General features: G+C 47.4%; 1 protein-coding gene across 1 annotated transcript in view; it reads right to left on the bottom strand.

Moving 5' to 3' along the window:
* LOC126471548 (lipase 1-like) overlaps window positions 1-20358 on the bottom strand; it is a 273437-nt gene that overhangs the window by 190164 nt on the left and 62915 nt on the right. Inside the window, exon 2 of the mRNA XM_050099775.1 lies at window positions 8818-9001. Coding sequence (XP_049955732.1) covers window positions 8818-9001 — 184 coding nt within the window. The remainder of the gene's footprint in view (window positions 1-8817; window positions 9002-20358) is intronic.

Raw genomic sequence — 20358 nt, 5'->3', positions numbered from 1 at the left:
ATCTTGCTGGCCAGGGTAGTTGACTTACACCTTCTAGAGCACGTTGGGTGGCACGGGATACATGCGGACGTGCATTGTCCTGTTGGAACAGCAAGTTCCCTTGCCGGTCTAGGAATGGTAGAACGATGGGTTCGATGACGGTTTGGATGTACCGTGCACTATTCAGTGTCCCCTCGACGATCACCAGTGGTGTACGGCCAGTGTAGGAGATCGCTCCCCACACCATGATGCCGGGTGTTGGCCCTGTGTGCCTCGGTCGTATGCAGTCCTGATTGTGGCGCTCACCTGCACGGCGCCAAACACGCATACGACCATCATTGGCTCCAAGGCAGAAGCGACTCTCATCGCTGAAGACGACACGTCTCCATTCGTCCCTCCATTCACGCCTGTCGCGACACCACTGGAGGCGGGCTGCACGATGTTGGGACGTGAGCGGAAGACGGCCTAACGGTGTGCGGGACCGTAGCCCAGCTTCATGGAGACGGTTGCGAATAGTCCTCGCCGATACCCCAGGAGCAACAGTGTCCCTAATTTGCTGGGAAGTGGCGGTGCGGTCCCCTACGGCACTGCGTAGGATCCTACGGTCTTGGCGTGCATCCGTGCGTCGCTGCGGTCCGGTCCCAGGTCGGCGGGCACGTGCACCTTCCGCCGACCACTGGCGACAACATCGATGTACTGTGGAGACCTCACGCCCCACGTGTTGAGCAATTCGGCGGTACGTCCACCCGGCCTCCCGCATGCCCACTATACGCCCTCGCTCAAAGTCCGTCAACTGCACATACTGTTCACGTCCACGCTGTCGCGGCATGCTACCAGTGTTAAAGACTGCGATGGAGCTCCGTATGCCACGGCAAACTGGCTGACACTGACGGCGGCGGTGCACAAATGCGGCGCAGCTAGCGCCATTCGACGGCCAACACCGCGGTTCCTGGTGTGTCCGCTGTGCCGTCGTGTGATCATTGCTTGTACAGCACTCTCGCAGTGTCCGGAGCAAGTATGGTGGGTCTGACACACCGGTGTCAATGTGTTCTTTTTTCCATTTCCAGGAGTATATATATATATATATATATATATATATATATATATATATATATATATATATATATATATACATGGGCAGAATACGACGCTGCAGTCGGCAACACCTATATAAGACACCAAGTGCCTGGAGCAATTGTTAGATCGGTTACTGCTGCTACAATGGCAGGTTATCAACATTTAAGTGAGTTTGAACGTGGTATTACAGTGGGCGTACGAGCAATGGCACACAGCATCTCCGAGGTAGCGATGAAGTGTGCCATGAATATCAGGAATTCGGCAAAACATTAAAACTCCGACATCACTGCGGCCGGAAAAAGATCCTGCAAGAATGGTATCAACAACAACTGAAGAGAATCGTTCAACGTGACAGAAGAGCAGCCCTTCCACAAATTGCTGCAGATTTCAATGCTGGGCTATAACCAGTGTAAGCGTGGGACCCATTCAACGAGACATCATCGATATGGGCTTTCGGAGCCAAAGGCCCACTTTTGTACCCTCGATGACTGCACGACGCAAAGCTTTACGCCTCGCCTGGGCCCGTCACCATCGACATTCGATTGTTGATGACTGGAAACATGTTGCCTGGTCGGTCGAGTCTCGTTTCAAATTGTATGGAGCGGATGGACGTCTACGAGTGTGGAGACAACCTCATGAATCCATGGACCCTTCATGTCAGCAGGGGACTGTTCTAGCTGGTGGAGGCTCTATAAAGGTGTGGGGCACGTGCAGTTGGAGTGATATGGGACCCCTGATACATCTAGATACGACTCTGACAGGTGACACATACATAAGCAGCCTGTCTGATCACCTGCATGTATTCATGTCCACTGTGGATTTCGACGGACTTGGACAGTTGAAGCAGGACAATGCTACATCCTACACGTCCAGAATTGTTACAGAGTGGCTCCAGGTACACTCTTCTGAGTTTAAATATTTCCGCTGGCCCCTGAACTCCCCAGACATGAACATTATCGAGCATATCTGTGATTCCTTGCAACGTGCTGCTCAGAAGAGATCTCCAGCCTCTCGTACTCTTACGGATTTATGGACAGCCCTGCAGGATTCATGGTGTCAATTCCCTCCAGCACTACTTCAGACAGTAGTCGAGTCTATGCCACGTCATGTTGCGGCACATCTGCGTGCTTGCGGGGGCCCTACACAATATTAGGCAGGTTTACCAGTTTCTTTGACTCTCCAGCGTATTTAATTGCGCATTTGGGTATCCCTTTTTTTAAGAAAGCTTTTCTTGCTTAATTTTCTTGACCAAATTCTATTTGTATGAAAGTCTCACGAAAGCAAGTTATGTACATAAAATTAATAAATAAATAAGTGTGGCCGGCCAATGTGGACGAGCGGTTCTAGGCGCTTCAGTCCGGAAGTGCGCTGCTTCTACGGTCGTAGCTTCGAATCCTACCTCGGGCATGGATGTGTGTGATGTCCTTAGGTTAGTTCGGTTTAAGTGGTTCTAAGTCTAGTGGACTGATGACCTCAGATGTTAAGTCCCATAGTGCAATTTGGACCATTTGAAATAAATGTGTTTTCAGAGTAAAACGAAAAACACGAGCCTTTTTAAGTCCTCCTTTAACAAATCGAACTCCCCCCCCCCCTTTTTCACAAAATCCTGGCTACATCTCGCCGCCTACTCATCGTCCTTTAACAACTTCCATGTGCGCTCACGACTGTAGCATGCGAACAGCCGTCTAGCTATGCCGTTTCCTAGATGTTCGTTCGCAGCCGCTGGACCATAACGATCAGTCCTTTTTCGGAGTTCCTTATGGCACTGGATTTCCATATTTTCGAATCGTGATATCTGTAGAATGATTCCACATCTACAAACACGGTGACTATTATTGAACTATATGAAAAGAAACGTATATTAGTTACAAACTAAGGTGTGCACACCCGTTATTGAACATGTAAACGTGACTACCGATATTCCGATTTAGGTTATGACACGTTCGGTATGTCTGCCGTCATTGGCAATGATGTGGCGCAGACGAATAGCGAAATTCTGCATGACCCACTGAAGTGTCGAAACATCGATGGTGTCTATGACCTCCTGAATGGCTGTTTTCGGCTCAGAAATGGTTTTGGGGTTATGGCTGTACACCTTGCCTTTAATATAGCCCCACGAAAAGGAGTCGCATGTGTTCAGATCTGCAGAATATGGTGGCCAATCGAGGCCCATGCCAATGGCCTCTGGGTAGCCGAGAGCCAGAATGCGGTCCCCAAAGTGCTCCTCCAGGACATTAAACAGTCTCCTGCTTCGATGGGATCGAGCTCCGGCTTGCATGAACCACATCTTGTCGAAATAATGGTCACTTTAGATAATTGGGATGAAATCATCTTCCAAAACCTTCACGTACCGCTCGGTAGTCACCATGACATCAAGGAATATCGGGCCGATTATTCCGTGACTGGACATTGCAGACCACACAGTCACCCATTGAGGGTGAAGAGAATTCTCTATCGCGAAGTGTGGATTCTCGGGCCCCCAAATGGGCCAATTTTGTTTATTTATGGACCCATCCAAATGAAAGAGGGCTTCGTTGCTAAACCAAAGGCGCATGCGCGTACTAATTACTATCATACCCCGCGGCCAACCGTACAGATGGAGGCCCTAACGAAAACTGTTCAGAAGTTATGACGATTTTATTTCATATAGTTCAATAATTGTCACCCTGTAGATACAGCGCAAGCCACCATACGGTGGGTGGCTGAGGGTACCCTGTAGCGCTACTAGTTATTTCCTTGCATGTTTCACTAACAAACAGAGGGAGGGAAAAACGACTGTCTATGAGCCCCAATTTCTTGAATTTTATCTTCGTGGTCCTTGCGCGGAATGTATGTTGGTGGCAGTAGAATCATTCGGCAGTCAGCTTCAGCTGCCGGTTCTCTAAATTTTGCCGGCCGAAGTGGCCGTGCGGTTAAAGGCGCTGCAGTCTGGAACCGCAAGACCGTTACGGTCGCAGGTTCGAATCCTGCCTCGGGCATGGATGTTTGTGATGTCCTTAGGTTAGTTAGGTTTAACTAGTTCTAAGTTCTAGGGGACTAATGACCTCAGCAGTTGAGTCCCATAGTGCTCAGAGCCATTTGAACCATTTCTTCTCTAAATTTTCTCAATAGTGTTCCTCCAAAATCCCCTCCAGAGATTTGAATTTGAGTTCTCGTTACGTGTTGTTCTAACCTAAAGGTAACAAATTTAGCAGCCCGCCTCTGAATTGCTTAGGTGTACTCCTTCAATCAGACCTGGTATGGATCCCAAACACTGGAGCAGTATTCAAGAAAAGGTCGCACCAGTGTCCTATATGTGGTCTTCTTTACAGATAAACTACACTTTCCTAAAAATCCTCCCAATGAACCGCAGCCGACCATTCGCCTTCCCTACCACACTCCTCATACGCTCGTTCCTTTTTATATAGCTTTGCAACGTAACGTCCAGATGTTTAAAAGACGTCATTGTAACAAGCAGTACCCTGCAAACGCTGTATCCGAAAATTACTGGTTTGTTTTTCGTACTCATTCATATGAATTTATATTTTCTCACATTCAGAGCTAGCTGCCATTCAACACAGCAACTAAAAATTTTGTCTAAATCGTCTTATATGTTCCTACAATCACTCAACTTCGACAGGTTACCGTACACCACAGCATCATCAGCAAACAGCCGCAGATTGCTGCCCACCCCGTCCACCAAATCATTTATGTATGCAGAGAACAACAGCGGTCCTATCACACTTCCCTGGGGCACTCCTGACGATTACTTTGTCTTTGGTGAACACTCGCCGCCATTCTTCTCTGGTCTGCCAGGAGGCATTCAGTGTCACAGTAGGCGGTAGTCATAATGCCTTGGCTCATCATTACATAGGTTGCGTGCAGATGGCTGAGGAAACACTATTTTCCGTCTAGGGGGTACAGCAGCTCTAACTCTCTTTTTTTATTCACCCTGCTGCATTTGGATATTCTGGTACATCGTATATTTTTTCTATACAGTCCACAGGATTTTGCAATTACATATAAATTTTTGTGTTTGTACACTAGTTACTTCAAAAGCCGAATTTTTTTCGGCCTTTTCTTCTTTCGGTCACTTGGGTGTTATAGAATCCAACCCTTTCTACATCTGAAGTTATTTAGCTAATAAGCTATGACTTTACTCTGGGACTTACCACTGGACAGCCTACCCTGTGATCTACTCATTTAGAGTCTAAATATTCTTTATCTTTGTACATTCTATTCAGGTTCTACATTAGAGTTTCAGCAAAAGCCTACTTCTTCCTCAATATTTCCTGTATCAACCGAAATATCGCTGCGAAATTTGTTATGACCATTTCTGGCTGTGAAAAGTTATTTAATTCCAAAGCTTAATTATTAATCCTGACTTTTTTGCCAACAGTTACGACTTTTACAGCACACTCTATCTTTCCTTCGCTCTTATACGCGGGCTTCTGAAGCTTTAGATTCCGAACGTTATTTTCAAAGCTACCTTTCCACTTGCTCACAATTTAGAATTTGACATCGTTAAGAAAATAATTACTTTCAGAAAGCATAATGTCGGTCTATGTTATGCAGTCAGCAACTCGATGAAGCTTCTTTCTTCATTTTACTTCTGCCTGGCTTAGTGCAGCACTGTTACCTTCCACGCTCGCCCAAAATGGTCCACTATGTGTAAAGTATTGCACACCTTGAAGTCGCTTGGCATTTATATTGTCATTTAGAGCTCGCGTTTGCTGACTTAGTTGGTGCTGAAACCGCTACACTGGTTCCCTTAGGCGCGGATCTAAGGTTCAGTTTTGGGTGGGTGTTACTTTTAACGACCTACAGATGCTTAATGTTTTAACAATAGTAACAATATATTAACATCGCATTATAACATTTTATTTAAAGTGCTTACATCAGTGCTTACTAGATTGTTTCACAAAAACTTCCAAGAAATCACAGTTCAGCTAAATACATAAACTGAAAAGAATTTGTCCAAAAGTTTGAGAAGTACCTGCGTCATGCAGTTATTTTAAGAACCATAATAGTGACAGACTATCACTACTTCATAATTTATGCGTTATAAAATCGAATTTAACGCTCACTGTTGCCAATATTACACTTAGCTCTAAGATGATAAACAGAGATCTACAGACTGCGGGTATGAAAACAAAAAAAATGTAGTGGACTGATATATCTTTCTGTCGTTTCCAGCTACGTTCGGGAAAGGCAGTTTTAGCATCGTCGCCGGATTCTGTCATCGATATCGAGATGGATGATGGCCGTTCAGAGCTGTGTAATTTCTCGAGCGTAGCGCGGGAGCCGTGGTCGGCGTGGACACCGCGTAAGGTGGAAGGACCCTCTGAGGGCGTAGGAAGCGAGGCAAGTGAGCGCACGTTTCCAGGTCAGTTTTATTTAAATATCTGAAACTGTCCTTTTGCCTGACGTTACTATTCACACACAGTGACACACTTGTTCTCAGTTCCTCCTCTCGGTTTGCCATTCAGGTTTTGTTCGTACGCTGTTAACGATTCTGCCGGCCGGTATGGCCGTGCGGTTCTAGGCACTTCAGTCTGGAACCGCGTGACCGCTACGGTCGCAGGTTCGAATCCTGCCTCGGGCATGGATGTGTGTGATGTACTTAGGTTAGTTAGGTTTAAGTAGTTCTAAGTTCTAGGGGACTGATGAACACAGATGTTAAGTCCCGTAGTGCTCAGAGCCATTTGTTAACGATTCTAGGCCTAATGCATTGAATTCCTCTCTGCATTGTCCTTTCGGATTTGTGTTCGGCTTGTCGTCATCTACTCGGTATTTTTCGGTCGCTTACCGTTTTCTCTGAAACCGTTTACAGGCACTCTCAACCTCGGTAGTGCGTTATTAAATGAATCTTTCTATTACACGAGTGTACCGAGAATATCAGGAATCCAGTACAACATCAAATCTCCGACATCGCTGCGGTCGCAAAAAGATCCTGCAAGAACGGGACCAACGACGACTGAATAGAATCGTTCAACGTGACAGAAGTACAACCCTTCCGCAAATTGCTGCAGATGTCAATGCCATATCCCCTTAACAGCAGCAAGTGTCAGCGTGCGAATCATTCAACGAAACATCACCGATGTCGACTTTTGGAGCTGAAAGCCCACTCGTGTACCCTTGATGACTGCACGACACGAAGCTTTACGCCCCGCCTGGCCCATCAACGCCAACATTGGATTGTTGATGACTGGAAACACGTTGCGTCGTCGGACGAGTCTCGTTCCGAATTGTATCGAGCGGATGGACGTGTTCGGGTATGGAGACAACGTCACAATTCCATGGACCCTAAAGGTGTGGGGCACGTGCAGATGGAGTGATAGGGGACTCCTGATACGTCTAGATACGACTCTGACAGGTGACAGTTACGTAAGCATCCTGTCTAATCACCTGCATCCATTCATGTCCATTGTGCATTCCGACAGACTTGATCAATTCCAGCAGGTCAATGCCACCATCCACACGTCCAGGATTGCTACAGAGTGGCTACAGAAACACTCTTCTGATTTTAAACACTTCCGCTGGCCACCAAACTCCCCAGACATGAAGATTATTGAGCATATCAGGGATGCCTTGCAACGTGCTGTTCAGAAGAGATCTCCACTCCCTCGCACTCTTACGGATTTATGGACAGCCCTGCAGGATTCATGTACATCTGGATCTACATCTGCATCCATACTCCTCAAGCCACCGGACGGTGTGTGGCGGAGGGTACTTTGAGTACCTCTATCGGTTCTCCCTTCTATTCCAGTCTCGTACTGTTCGTGGAAAGAAAGATTGTCGGTATGCCCCTGTGTGGGCTCTAATCTCTCTGATTTTATCCTCATGGTCTCTTCGCGAGATATACGTAGGAGGGGGCAATATAGTGCTTGACTCCTCGGTGAAGGTGTTTTCTCGAAACTTTAACAAAAGCCCGTACCGAGCTACTGAGCGTCTCTCCTGCAAAGTCTTTCACTGGAGTTTATCTATCGTCTCCATAACGCTTTCGCGATTACTAAATGATCCTGTAACGAAACGCGCTGCTCTCCGTTCGACCTTTTCTATCTCTTCTATCAACCCTATCTGGTGCGGGTCCCACACTGGTCAGCAATATTCAAGGAGTGGGCGAACAAGTGTACTGTAACCTACTTCCGTTGTTTTCGGATTGCATTTCCTTAGGATTCTTCCAATGAATCTCAGCGTGCCATCTGCTTTACCGACGATCAACTTTATATGATCATTCCATTTTAAATCACTCCTAATGCCTACTCCCAGATAATTTATGGAATTAACTGCTTCCAGTTGCTGACTTGCTATATTGTAGCTAAATGATAAAGGATCTTTCTTTCTATGTATTCGCAACATATTACACTTGTCTATATTGAGATTCAATTGCCATTCCCTGCACCATGCGTCAATTCGTTGCAGATCCTCCTGGATTTTTCACTGTTACAACCTCTCGATATACTACAGCATCATCCACAAAAAGCCTCAGTGAACTTCCGATGTTGTCCACAAGGTCATTCATGTATATTGTGAATAGAAACGGTCCTACGACAGTCCCCTCCGGCACACCTGAAATCACTCTTGGTTCGGAAGACCATGGTGTCAATTCGCTCCAGCACTACTGCAGATATTAGTCGAGTCCATGCCACGTCGTGTTGCGGCACTTCTGCATGTTCGCGGGGGCCCTACACTATATTAGGCAGGTGTACCAGTTTCTTTGGCTCATTAGTGTATAAACTGCGAGCACAAAGTTCAGCCCTCCCTTGGCTTCATACGTACCGAGCGCGGCGCCGGGCCCCCTTAGCAGCCAGAGGTCAGAGGCGCAGAAGAGTCCGTGCAGCAGCAGCGCCGGCTGCCCGCCAGGGCGCCCACCGACCAGCCGGTCCAGCCTCACTACATACCCGTCCGCGGTGCGCACCTCGTGAGCCTCCACGGCGTACCCGGCCGCCTTTGCCATCTCCTCCTGCAACATGTAACCAGATTATCGAGCCTCTAATGGCTGCTGCATACCGGCCCCAATATCGGCACGTGTGTGGGCGACTTCCACAATAACTGCACTACTGGCCATTAAAATTGCTACACCAAGAAGAAATCCAGATGATAAAAGGGTATTCATTGGACAAATATATTATACTAGAACTGACATGTGACTACATTTTCACGCAATTTGGGTGCATAGATCCTGAGAAATCAGTACCCAGAACAACCACCTCTGGCCGTAATAACGGCCTTGATACGCCTGGGCATTGAGCCAAACAGAACTTGGATGGCGTGTACAGGTACAGCTGCCCATGCAGCTTCAACACGATACCACGGTTCATCAAGAGTAGTGACTGGCATACTGTGACGAGCCAGTTGCTCGGCCGCCATTAACCAGACGTTTTCAGTTAATGAGAGATCAAAAGAATGTGCTGGCCAGGGCAGCAGTCGAACATTTTATGCGTCCAGAAAGGCACGTACAGGACCTCCAACATGGGGTCGTGCATTATCATGCTGAAATGTAGGGTTTCGCAGGGATCGAATGAAGGTTAGAACCACGGGTCGTAACACATCTGAAATGTAATGTCCACTGTTCAAAGTGCCGTCAATGCGAACAAGAGGTGACCGAGACGAGTAACCAATGGCACCCTATACCATCACGCACACCACCAGTCTGTGCCAGTATGGCGATGACGAATACACGTTTCCAATGTGCGTTCACCGCGATGTCGCCAAACACGGATGCGACCATCATGATTCTGTAAACAGAACCTGGATTCATCCGAAAAAATGACGTTTTGCCATTCGTGCACCCAGGTCCGTTGTTGAGTACACCATCGCAGGCGCTCCTGTCTGTGACGCAGCGTTAAGGGTAACCGCAGCCATGGTCTCCGAGATGATAGTCCATGCTGCTGCAAACGTGTCGAACTGTTCGAGCAGATGGTTGTTGTCTTGCAAACGTCCCCATCTGTTGACTCAGGGATCGAGACGTGGCTGCACGATCCGTTACAGCCATGCGGATAAGATGCCTGTCATCTCGACTGCTAGTGATGCAAGGCCGTTGGGATCCAGCACGGCGTTCCGTATTACCCTTCTGAACCCACCGAGTCCATATTCTGCTAACAGTCATTGTATCTCGACCAACGCGAGCAGCAATGTCACCATACGATAAAACCGCAATCGCGATAGGCTACAATCCGACCTTTATCAAAGTCGGAAACGTGATGGTACGCATTTCTCCTCCTTACACGAGGCATCACAACAACGTTTCACCAGGCAACACCGGTCAACTGCTGTTTGTGTATGAGAAATCGATTGGAAACTTTCCTCATGTCGGCGCGTTGTAGGTGTCGCCACCGGTGCCAGCCTTGTGTGAATGCTCTGAAAAGCTAATCATTTGCATAGCACAGCATCTTCTTCCTGTCGGCTAAATTTCGCGTCTGTAGCACGTCATCTTCGTGGTGTAGCAATTTTAATGGCGAGTAGTGTATTAAGCACACCACCAGTCTGTGGTATCATCAGTCGCAGGGTATGGTGCGAGAGTTTGCACTCGTAGATTTCAGCTTTTGAAGCTAGCCTCATTATTCAGATAAGTTCAACGAAGGCTGATACTAAGATTAACTGGCGCCTATGCACTATAATGCATTGTTAATAATTGTAGGAATATGCCTATTGGACTTGGAAATCAGGAAAATGGAAGCTCTTTATTGGTTAAAGAAAGGCAGTCAAATCAAAATACGAAGGATACTTGAAACTGAGGCCAATACATAAACGTTTAACAAGATCGCATATCACAACTGTGGCGAAATAAGTGGTACAATTCATACGTAGGCAGTAGATTACACAATTTCCTCCCTAACATCAAAGATGAGATTCCTTAACCCATCGAGTGGACTGATACATTATCTCTGCAAATCTCTACATCATCTTCTCTACCACTGCACCAGGAATTCTGTCATCCGCCACAGCAACGATTGCGATCAAGAAGACCAGCAAGTGTTACTGCAGGATAACTCATCGCTGATGGTTTTGTTCTAAATGAAAGCTGGAAGCATGAATGGTCAACAAAAACTCTGGGAACAAGAGCCCATCACCTTGATCCCACAAAGAAACCAAAAGGTTTTGACCTACCGAGGAAACTTTGGTGCCGCCTCAACAGATTAAGGACTGGACATGGTGGTTGTAGCTACTTCAGGTACAAATGGGGCTGGATCAGTTCACCAATGTGTGAATGTAATCAAGAAGAGCAGACAATTGAACATTTAGTCCAACACTGTCCACTTCATTCATACCCTGGAATTCCCGATGACTTGTTCACTCTCACACCCAGCTTAATTAACTGGTTGAAAAACACGGACTTAAAGGTTTAATCGTGTCTTATATCATATGTATATTGTTAAAATCATTTGCCTTATGTCAAATGTATATTGTATAAAATCACCATACGATTAAATAAATAAATACATTATCTGACCTGTCATGGCCCGTATACCATGTATCTATACAAAATCAAAAGACAAATGAATGATAGTTGCTCCTGTGGCAGTGTGGGCACGCCAGTACTCACATTGTGGCCCTGTGATCTCTATGAAGAAGCTGCAGGTGATGGCCGGCAGGTATTTAGGATGTTGGATCCCAAAATCAGCAGTGAGGAAGGAGTCAACCTGGCGCATCTTGAAAGACACTGCAGCATTCAACCAGGCGTCAACATGCTACCACCCCAGCTAGACAACATACACTACATATAAACGTAGGCTTCTGCGGCCATTGTCACAGTCAATAAAAAATTTTCTGGGTTTGTGATCGCATTGTAAATATTATTTATTCACGAATGTACCAGTACAGGACACCATGAACATCTTAGAGGTACGCATGGCACCCGATATCTGCGAGCTCGTGCGCCTCTGTTTAACGACCACCTATTTCAGGTGGAAAGAGGGATTCTATGTGCCCCCCCCCCCCCCCACCTCTCACCTATTGCAGCAGACATCTTCATGGAAGTATTTGAAGAAACAGCGCTCCAGTCTGTACCATTACGCCCAGAATGTTGGCTCCGATATGTTGATGATACCTTCAAAATGGTTCAAATGGCTCTGAGCACTATGGGACTCAACTGCTGTGGTCATCAGTCCCCTAGAACTTAGAACTAATTAAACCTAACTAACCTAAGGACATCACACACATCCATGCCCGAGGCAGGATTCGAACCTGCGACCGTAGCAGCAGCGCGGCTCCGGACTGGAGCGCCTAGAAACGCACGACCACCGCGGCCGGCGATGATACCTTCGTTATCTGGCCACATGGAGAGGAAGAGCTACGGAATTACCACCAACACCTCAACCACCAGCACAACAGATTCCAATTTACAATGGAGATAGAAAAGGACGTAGTGCTGCCTTTCCTCGACGTGGAAGTTTACAGTAAGTCTGATGGTGAACTAGGCCGTAGAGTATATAGGAAGCCAACCAGTACTGACAGGTACCTACAGGCCCTACGCAGAAGAAATCTGCCCTGCACACTTTAACCAAGAGGGCCCACAGGTGCCGGCCGGTGTGGCCGTGCGGTTCTAGGCGCTTCAGTCTGCAACCTCGTGACCGCTACGGTCGCAGATTTGAACCCTGCCTCGGGCATGGATGTGTGTGATATCCTTAGGTTAGTTAGGTTTAAGTAGTTCAAAGTTCTAGGGGACTAATGACCACAGATGTTAAGTCCCATAGTGCTCAGAGCCATTTGAATCATTTGAAGGGCCCACAGGATCAGCGATATGGAACATCTAAAGGGTGAACTACAAAATTTCATGTCCATTTCTGGTGCCATTGGTTATGGGATGAAACTAAATAGATAAAACTATGGCGACAAAGAATGAAGGCAATAGAGGAGAGCAGAAAGAAGCACAAAACATCGATCTATTACCATATGTTGAAGGTGTCACTGAACGGGTGGGCAAAATTCTCCACCGAGTAGGCATCAAGCCGATTTTCCGAAGCAGCAACAGAATAAAAGATGTTCTTCGCGCAACGAAAGGTGCAGTTGATAAACTGCGTGCTGCTGGAGTTTATGAATGTTCAGGTGGGAATGTGGCGAGACGAGGCGATCCATCAGCACACAGATGTCAGAACACGGAAGATATATCCGACTAAGACAACACTCCAATTCAGCAGTGGCAGAATACCAGAACGAGTGCAGCAAACAGATTTTGGTGAAGCTCGCGTACTGGCGGAACAGCCTCCTACTTTCAGGAGAAAGATTAGAGAGGCAATAGAAACAGCCAAGTGACCGGCCCACATGAACAGAGAAGACGTGTATGGACTTCCGATGTCTTGGCTGCCAGCAATAACAGCGTTGAAGGACGACGGCTCACTTGCAGTAATATACACAGCCGCGTGGGAGACCGCAGCGGCCTCAGGGACACAGAGTAGGGGCAAGCCTCAGCCGACGCTAGAAAGCAGGAAAATAACGCCACGTCACAACTTCCCCTGATTTTCCGTTCGCCGATTTCCACTATTCACAAGCACTAATACAAACACCAATCAAAACGTCGGTTCAAAAATGGTTCAAATGGCTCTAAGCACTATGGGACTTAACATCTGAGGTCATCAGTCCCCTAGACTTAGAACTACTGAAACCTAACTAACCTAAGGACGTCACACACATCCATGCCCGAAGCAGGATTCGAACCTGCGACCGCAGCAGCAGCGCGGTTCCGGACTAGAATCGCCGGGCCACAGTGGCCGGCCAAAACGTCGGGTTTCCACCAATGAAAAGAAATAATAAAAACACCAATAAAAAACTTCTAACATCTTTCCCCTACATGCTTAACAGCATATCAAAAGTAGATAACAACCACGTCTGCAGCTATATAAGAAACAAAGTTTTATCATTCGGCAGTAAACAAAAAAACCCTGAAGAAGGTCACTTGCAACAGTGACCGACACGTTGGTAGTTTTACCTCTTGACAATGCGGTCACAAACACAGAAAGTTTTTATTGGCAGCTTCCACTATAGATGGAGAGAAGCGAAAAAATGTCAAAATGTGTGTGAAATCTTGTGGGACTTAACTGCTGTCATCAGTCCCTAAGCTTACACACTACTTAACCTAAATTATCCTAAGGACAAACACACACACCCAAGCCCGAGGGAGGACTCGAACCTCCGCCGAGTAGTATTAGCAGCTGGGTAACTGGTTACACGTTTTATCGTAGTTTTGTGATTGTAGAAAATAGTTGTAGTTTTAGCATTTTTGCAGTATTATCATCTTTTATAAAGTACCAGAAATGAATAATTACACTCCTGGAAATGGAAAAAAGAACACATTGACACCGGTGTGTCAGACCCACCATACTTGCTCCGGACACTGCGAGAGGGCTGTACAAGCAACGATCACACGCACGGCACAGCGGACACACCAGGAACCGCGGTGTTGGCCGTCGAATGGCGCTAGCTGCGCAGCATTTGTGCACCGCCGCCGTCAGTGTCAGCCAGTTTGCCGTGGCATACGGAGCTCCATCGCAGTCTTTAACACTGGTAGCATGCCGCGACAGCGTGGACGTGAACCGTATGTGCAGTTGACGGACTTTGAGCGAGGGCGTATAGTGGGCATGCGGGAGGCCGGGTGGACGTACCGCCGAATTGCTCAACACGTGGGGCGTGAGGTCTCCACAGTACATCGATGTTGTCGCCAGTGGTCGGCGGAAGGTGCACGTGCCCGTCGACCTGGGACAGGACCGCAGCGACGCACGGATGCACGCCAAGACCGTAGGATCCTACGCAGTGCCGTAGGGGTCCGCACCGCCACTTCCCAGCAAATTAGGGACACTGTTGCTCCTGGGGTATCGGCGAGGACCATTCGCAACCGTCTTCATGAAGCTGGGCTACGGTCCCGCACACCGTTAGGCCGTCTTCCGCTCACGCCCCAACATCGTGCAGCCCGCCTCCAGTGGTGTTGCGATAGGCGTGAATGGAGGGACGAATGGAGACGTGTCGTCTTCAGCGATGAGAGTCGCTTCTGCCTTGGTGCCAATGATGGCCGTATGCATGTTTGGCGCCGTGCAGGTGAGCGCCACAATCAGGACTGCATACGACCGAGGCACACAGGGCCAACACCCGGCATCATGGTGTGGGGAGCGATCTCCTACACTGGCCGTACACCACTGGTGATCGTCGAGGGGACACTGAATAGTGCACGGTACATCCAAACCGTCATCGAACCCATCGTTCTACCATTTCTAGACCGGCAAGGGAACTTGCTGTTCCAACAAGACAATGCACGTCCGCATGTATCCCGTGCCACCCAACGTGCTCTAGAAGGTGTAAGTCAACTACCCTGGCCAGCAAGATCTCCGGATCTGTCCCCCATTGAGCATGTTTGGGACTGGATGAAGCGTCGTCTCACGCGGTCTGCGCGTCCAGCACGAACGCTGGTCCAACTGAGGCGCCAGGTGGAAATGGCATGGCAAGCCGTTCCACAGGACTACATCCAGCATCTCTACGATCGTCTCCATGGGAGAATAGCAGCCTGCATTGCTGCGAAAGGTGGATATACACTGTACTAGTGCCGACATTGTGCATGCTCTGTTGCCTGTGTCTATGTGCCTGTGGTTCTGTCAGTGTGATCATGTGATGTATCTGACCCCAGGAATGTGTCAATAAAGTTTCCCCTTCCTGGGACAATGAATTCACGGTGTTCTTATTTCAATTTCCAGGAGTGTATTATATACATATATGATTATCCACGAAAATGTGTACTATTGGCGAATTTTAGCTCCTCAGATAATAGGCTGTAGCTCTGTAGAATAAATAAAATAAAATGAGTGAGAACGTGTCTGACGACTAAATATCTGGTGATCGGGGATGGCCGAATCTCCATACAGAGCAGATCGGCCAAGCTCCCAACCACATCCATCTGTCGACTATATCGTGTTTTGTGGGTACCTCAGAACAATGCCAGCGATTAGTGAGGCAGGGAGCAAAGAAAGAGATCTGCTCGTCGCTCTCTCCCGTCCTCGGCAGCCTGGGCGACTCGTTGCCACATGACAAACTACGAAAATTTTGACGTGACAATGTATCACCCCTAGAAATTCTCGTGTAAAAAAAAAACTGCGTGCATACTGAGAGAAAAAAGTGGAATTAGTTCTCGTTGATGCTCACAGACTACGCCTCTCGAAGAGCAGCAAAGGACCCACCAGTCTTAACATTCCCATTCCCATCGCAGGCTCTCACTTAATGACACCATGTGCAGAAGTTCGGAATTTAACAGAGGAGATTGGCGCAAAGTCTGGTGATCGGACTAGACGACACCTTCTCCTCCCATCGCCCGCCAAATACTGAGGATGATAATTTCCTCTACCATCATGATTCAAACCACGTGTCCCCTCGTTGAGTGGCATCACAAAAGCGTGCACTAGCAACAATGGGCACAGAGGATGGTCTTTCACATGGTTCAAATGGCTCTAAGCACTATGCGACTTAACAAATGGTTCAAATGGCTCTGAGCACTATGGGACTTAACTTCTGAGGTCACCAGTCCCCTAGGTTTTTTGAACTACTTAAACCTAACTAACCTAAGTAACCTAAGGACACCACACACATCCATGCCCGAGGCAGGATTTGAACCTGCGACCGTAGCAGACGCGCGGTTCCGGACTGAAGCGCCTAGAACCGCTCTGCCACAGTGGCCGGAATGGTCTTTCAACACAAAAACTTATTGTATTACTAAAATATTCGCCGTCTCCTTGTGCAATACGACATTTGCATCCAGTATCATCACTAAATCATTCAACAACTATAGCTAAAACACGTCGCTGGCTTATGGTGACACAAACCCATCCACCATTTCTATGGGAATGTACGCTTTTTTGTCCAATTTCAATGATGAAGTCTTCTCGGGTTCTCACCCGAGTCAAGACATCGTTCTGCAGCAAGGTCTCAACAAGTTTCCTACTCGTCATCCTCAGGCAGAGTGTCAGATTCATGTCCAGTTGGCGTCTTTACAGCCGCTGGACCGCAGGGTTCTCTGCCTCGTCTGCAACGGCTGAGCCAGTCGCCCGCCTCCAGTAGGGGTGTCGCTGACGGTGGCGAGAGGACTCCCAGCGAGTTCGAGGAGCCTGGAGCCTCGTCCTGGTGTTGCCTGTCTGTTCTATCCGCTGCGTTAGCCTCTTTATCATCAGAGTGCTCTTGACATATTCTTGCTAGCGCTACGTCCAATACAGATCTCAGTTGGAAATCCTGTTCCGGTCGACAATACGGGATGTAGTGCTAACAAGAATACATCAAGAGCGCTCTGATGTGAAAGCGGCGAGTGGATGAAATAGACGGGCAGCACCAGAACTCGACGCCAGGGCTCCCGATGCGCAGGTAGTCCTCCCACCTCCGTCTGCGATTGTCCCGCACCACCATTCGCGACGCCCCTTCCGGAGGCGCGCGATTGGCCCCGCCATTGCAGACGAGGCAAAGGAGCCTGCGGTCCAGAGGCTATATAGATATGAACCGGACATGAGCCCGACATTTAGGCTAAGCGCAAATTGAGACGCGTATAGCACGTGTGACGTGACACGACACTACAGCGCGACACGCACGTGCCGCACGGGTCGCGCGGGTCCAGCGCATATTGCGACGCGTACACCATACTTCGCACGCGCCGGCTAGCGACGCTCTGAGCTGACAGAACCGAAGCGCCCAACCTGTTATCTTTCTCAGACGATTTTACAGAAAGTATTCACTGAAAATATTTGATTTTTGCCGTACTTGTAGCGTTACATGTCAGCTTCGTCGCGAAGTGCCCATCATCTCGCTAATGACCATTATTATTGTGATGTACACATTTTAGTAACACACAACACAAAACTCAAAAAGTTTGCAACGAAAATTTGGGGGCGCTATGATTTTGCGTTTGGTGCGTATTACATAATATGTTGCTACGTATGAAATTTAGCTAACATGTTGAATTTTTGTTTAGACTTGGGAGGAGGTCTCAATCTGGCTCCGATCTCGAGAAAATGGATCCTATTTAGGGCGCTCACTTCCGATCTCACGTCCGCGAGAACGAAATACTCGCAACATCTCTCATATCTCCTAAACCGCTCGAGACATCGAAACGAAAGTTTGGCGAATGATAGCACACAAGGTTGGTTAGTTTTGGGGAAAGAGACCAAACAGCGAGGTCATCGGTCTCATCGGATTAGGGAAGGACAGGGAAGGAAGTCGGCCGTGCCCTTTCAGAGGAACCATCCCGGCATTTGCCTGGAGCGATTTAGGGAAATCATGGAAAACCTAAATCAGGATGGCCGGACGCGGGATTGAACCGTCGTCCTCCCGAATGCGAGTCCAGTGTGCTACCCACTGCGCCACCTCGCTCGGTACACAAGGAGCAGAGTGTTTTGCCGATTCTTGAACACACGGAACTCTCTTATCTATGGCGATATATCAGCACTTATACTTCCCTTTTTATTTATTTCACTCCAGTGACTGTAATTTTTTAAGAGTTATCGACAGCTAGAGAAACAAGAGCTTCCTAGTATGAAAATAAACATGAAAGTTCTTCTTTTATGTTACTGCAAACCGACACTATGATGTTTTTCGTAAGCTATTGAGCTCGGTGATTGCCTATTACCTGTTTAATGAGGCACTCTGTTCCGGAATTCTGTGCTGTGAGATGAGTTTGGCAAATTTCACTGTGACAAAGGAAGTACAGTTAAACCAGTCACCAAGAGAAATGTGGCCATTACTCATAAACGGTGATGTTTCTTCGAATGAGGAAAGGTTCACAACTAACACGAAAATAGATTGCCAAGGATTTTATTCCTTCTCTTGATCTGAGCAGTATTAAAATAATGACGAGCGTTCCTTCAGGCGAAATGATAGGCACATGCCAGATACTGGTTACTCACCTACGGCTTGCCAAATTGACAACGTGTGATCGCGAATAAAATAGTCGTTATTGAGAAAAATAAACAATTGATCTGTCGCACAACACAATGGTCAGTATATTGTCAGCAACGGAGGATAATGCGCGTGACAGGGATGCACAAACTAGCCATGTGTTTCTTGTGAGCTGGAGTACGAAAAACATTGTCATGAAAGTAGATCTGCCTTTGTCAGCAGTACATTTCAACAAATTAAATGTATCTAATCATGACACTCTTTTAGGATATTCCTACTTTCGTAATAATACCGACTATTTTCTTCATTCGTGTGGCCTGTTATATAATTAGTTTATTAATGCTGATAATGTGCTTGCAACAACTGAAATGCTTTTTCTCATCACGGCGAACCAGTTAAAACATTGTTATATGTGACTGCTTTTCGACTGTTTCTAGCTTGCAGTGGAAATGCGATGTTCACATGCATGTAATACAGTGTGTCCTAATACATTATTACATCCATATCCGAGTAATCACAGTGAGACTTCTATACTTCAGATCTTGGACGCTTTTTACCAGGAGCACAAAGGGATCACACCTGTGGAGATTATCCCTTCGAAATTTTTGTAACAGATCGTACAGATACGCCAGCATACTAGGCAGCGAGAAGATAACCTTGTTTTACTTTCATGCCTTGCTTTTTAATAACATTATTTTGTAGTATGCCTTGCTTCCTTAACACTACCCTCTGTCCCTTCTTGCTATCTGAAAACATCACGAAGGCATATGATAAAATTGCGACGGCCAACGGCTCACCAGTTTCTGAAGTATGCATTTTTCTTGACAGAAGAAAAACAAAACAAAACTATGCAGATATAAATAACAGAAAGGTATAATGTACTAACGAAGAAAGCTGGAGCGTTTAAATGGCGAAAAACGAAACATTACACAAATGCAAAAAATTTAGTATACAGGAAGGCAAAATTTATCTTTTGGGCTATACTACCACTGCTCATATGCTCCGTTCCGATGTGTGCATATGGCCGGGCTACTTTTCAGCTCCCCGCTTCAAATTTCCCATGGTGCTAGCGAGGCAGACGTGACGCGCGGCGCGAGAAACTGTGCCACAACCACAATGCCGCGCGACCTGGCGCTGGCGCGTGTCGCGTCCCAGTCGCGTCGCGTTGCAATTTGCGCGGACCAACACACGCACGCACGCACAAACGCACTCGCGCTGTGGCTGAAGAAGCGCGCAGAGGCTCTGTGCTGACTCTGCCGAGGCTAACCCTTTGCTTGTGATTTCGTAGCAAGCGCTCGTTGGCTACACGCCTCGTGTGCCCTCGGTCAGCAGCATTTTCCGGGATTTGACAACAGCCTGCTAGGGTTTTCGGGACGCGAGTGGCAACATCCACGTGGCGTGACCCCCTATCAAAGAAAGCAAAATTGTCGTCGCTTTCTAAAAACGCAAAATTGTCGTGTTGGG

This window comes from Schistocerca serialis, chromosome 3 (assembly GCF_023864345.2).
Source record: "Schistocerca serialis cubense isolate TAMUIC-IGC-003099 chromosome 3, iqSchSeri2.2, whole genome shotgun sequence".
NCBI lineage: Eukaryota > Metazoa > Arthropoda > Insecta > Orthoptera > Acrididae > Schistocerca > Schistocerca serialis.
This window is presented reverse-complemented; position numbering and strand designations above follow the sequence as displayed.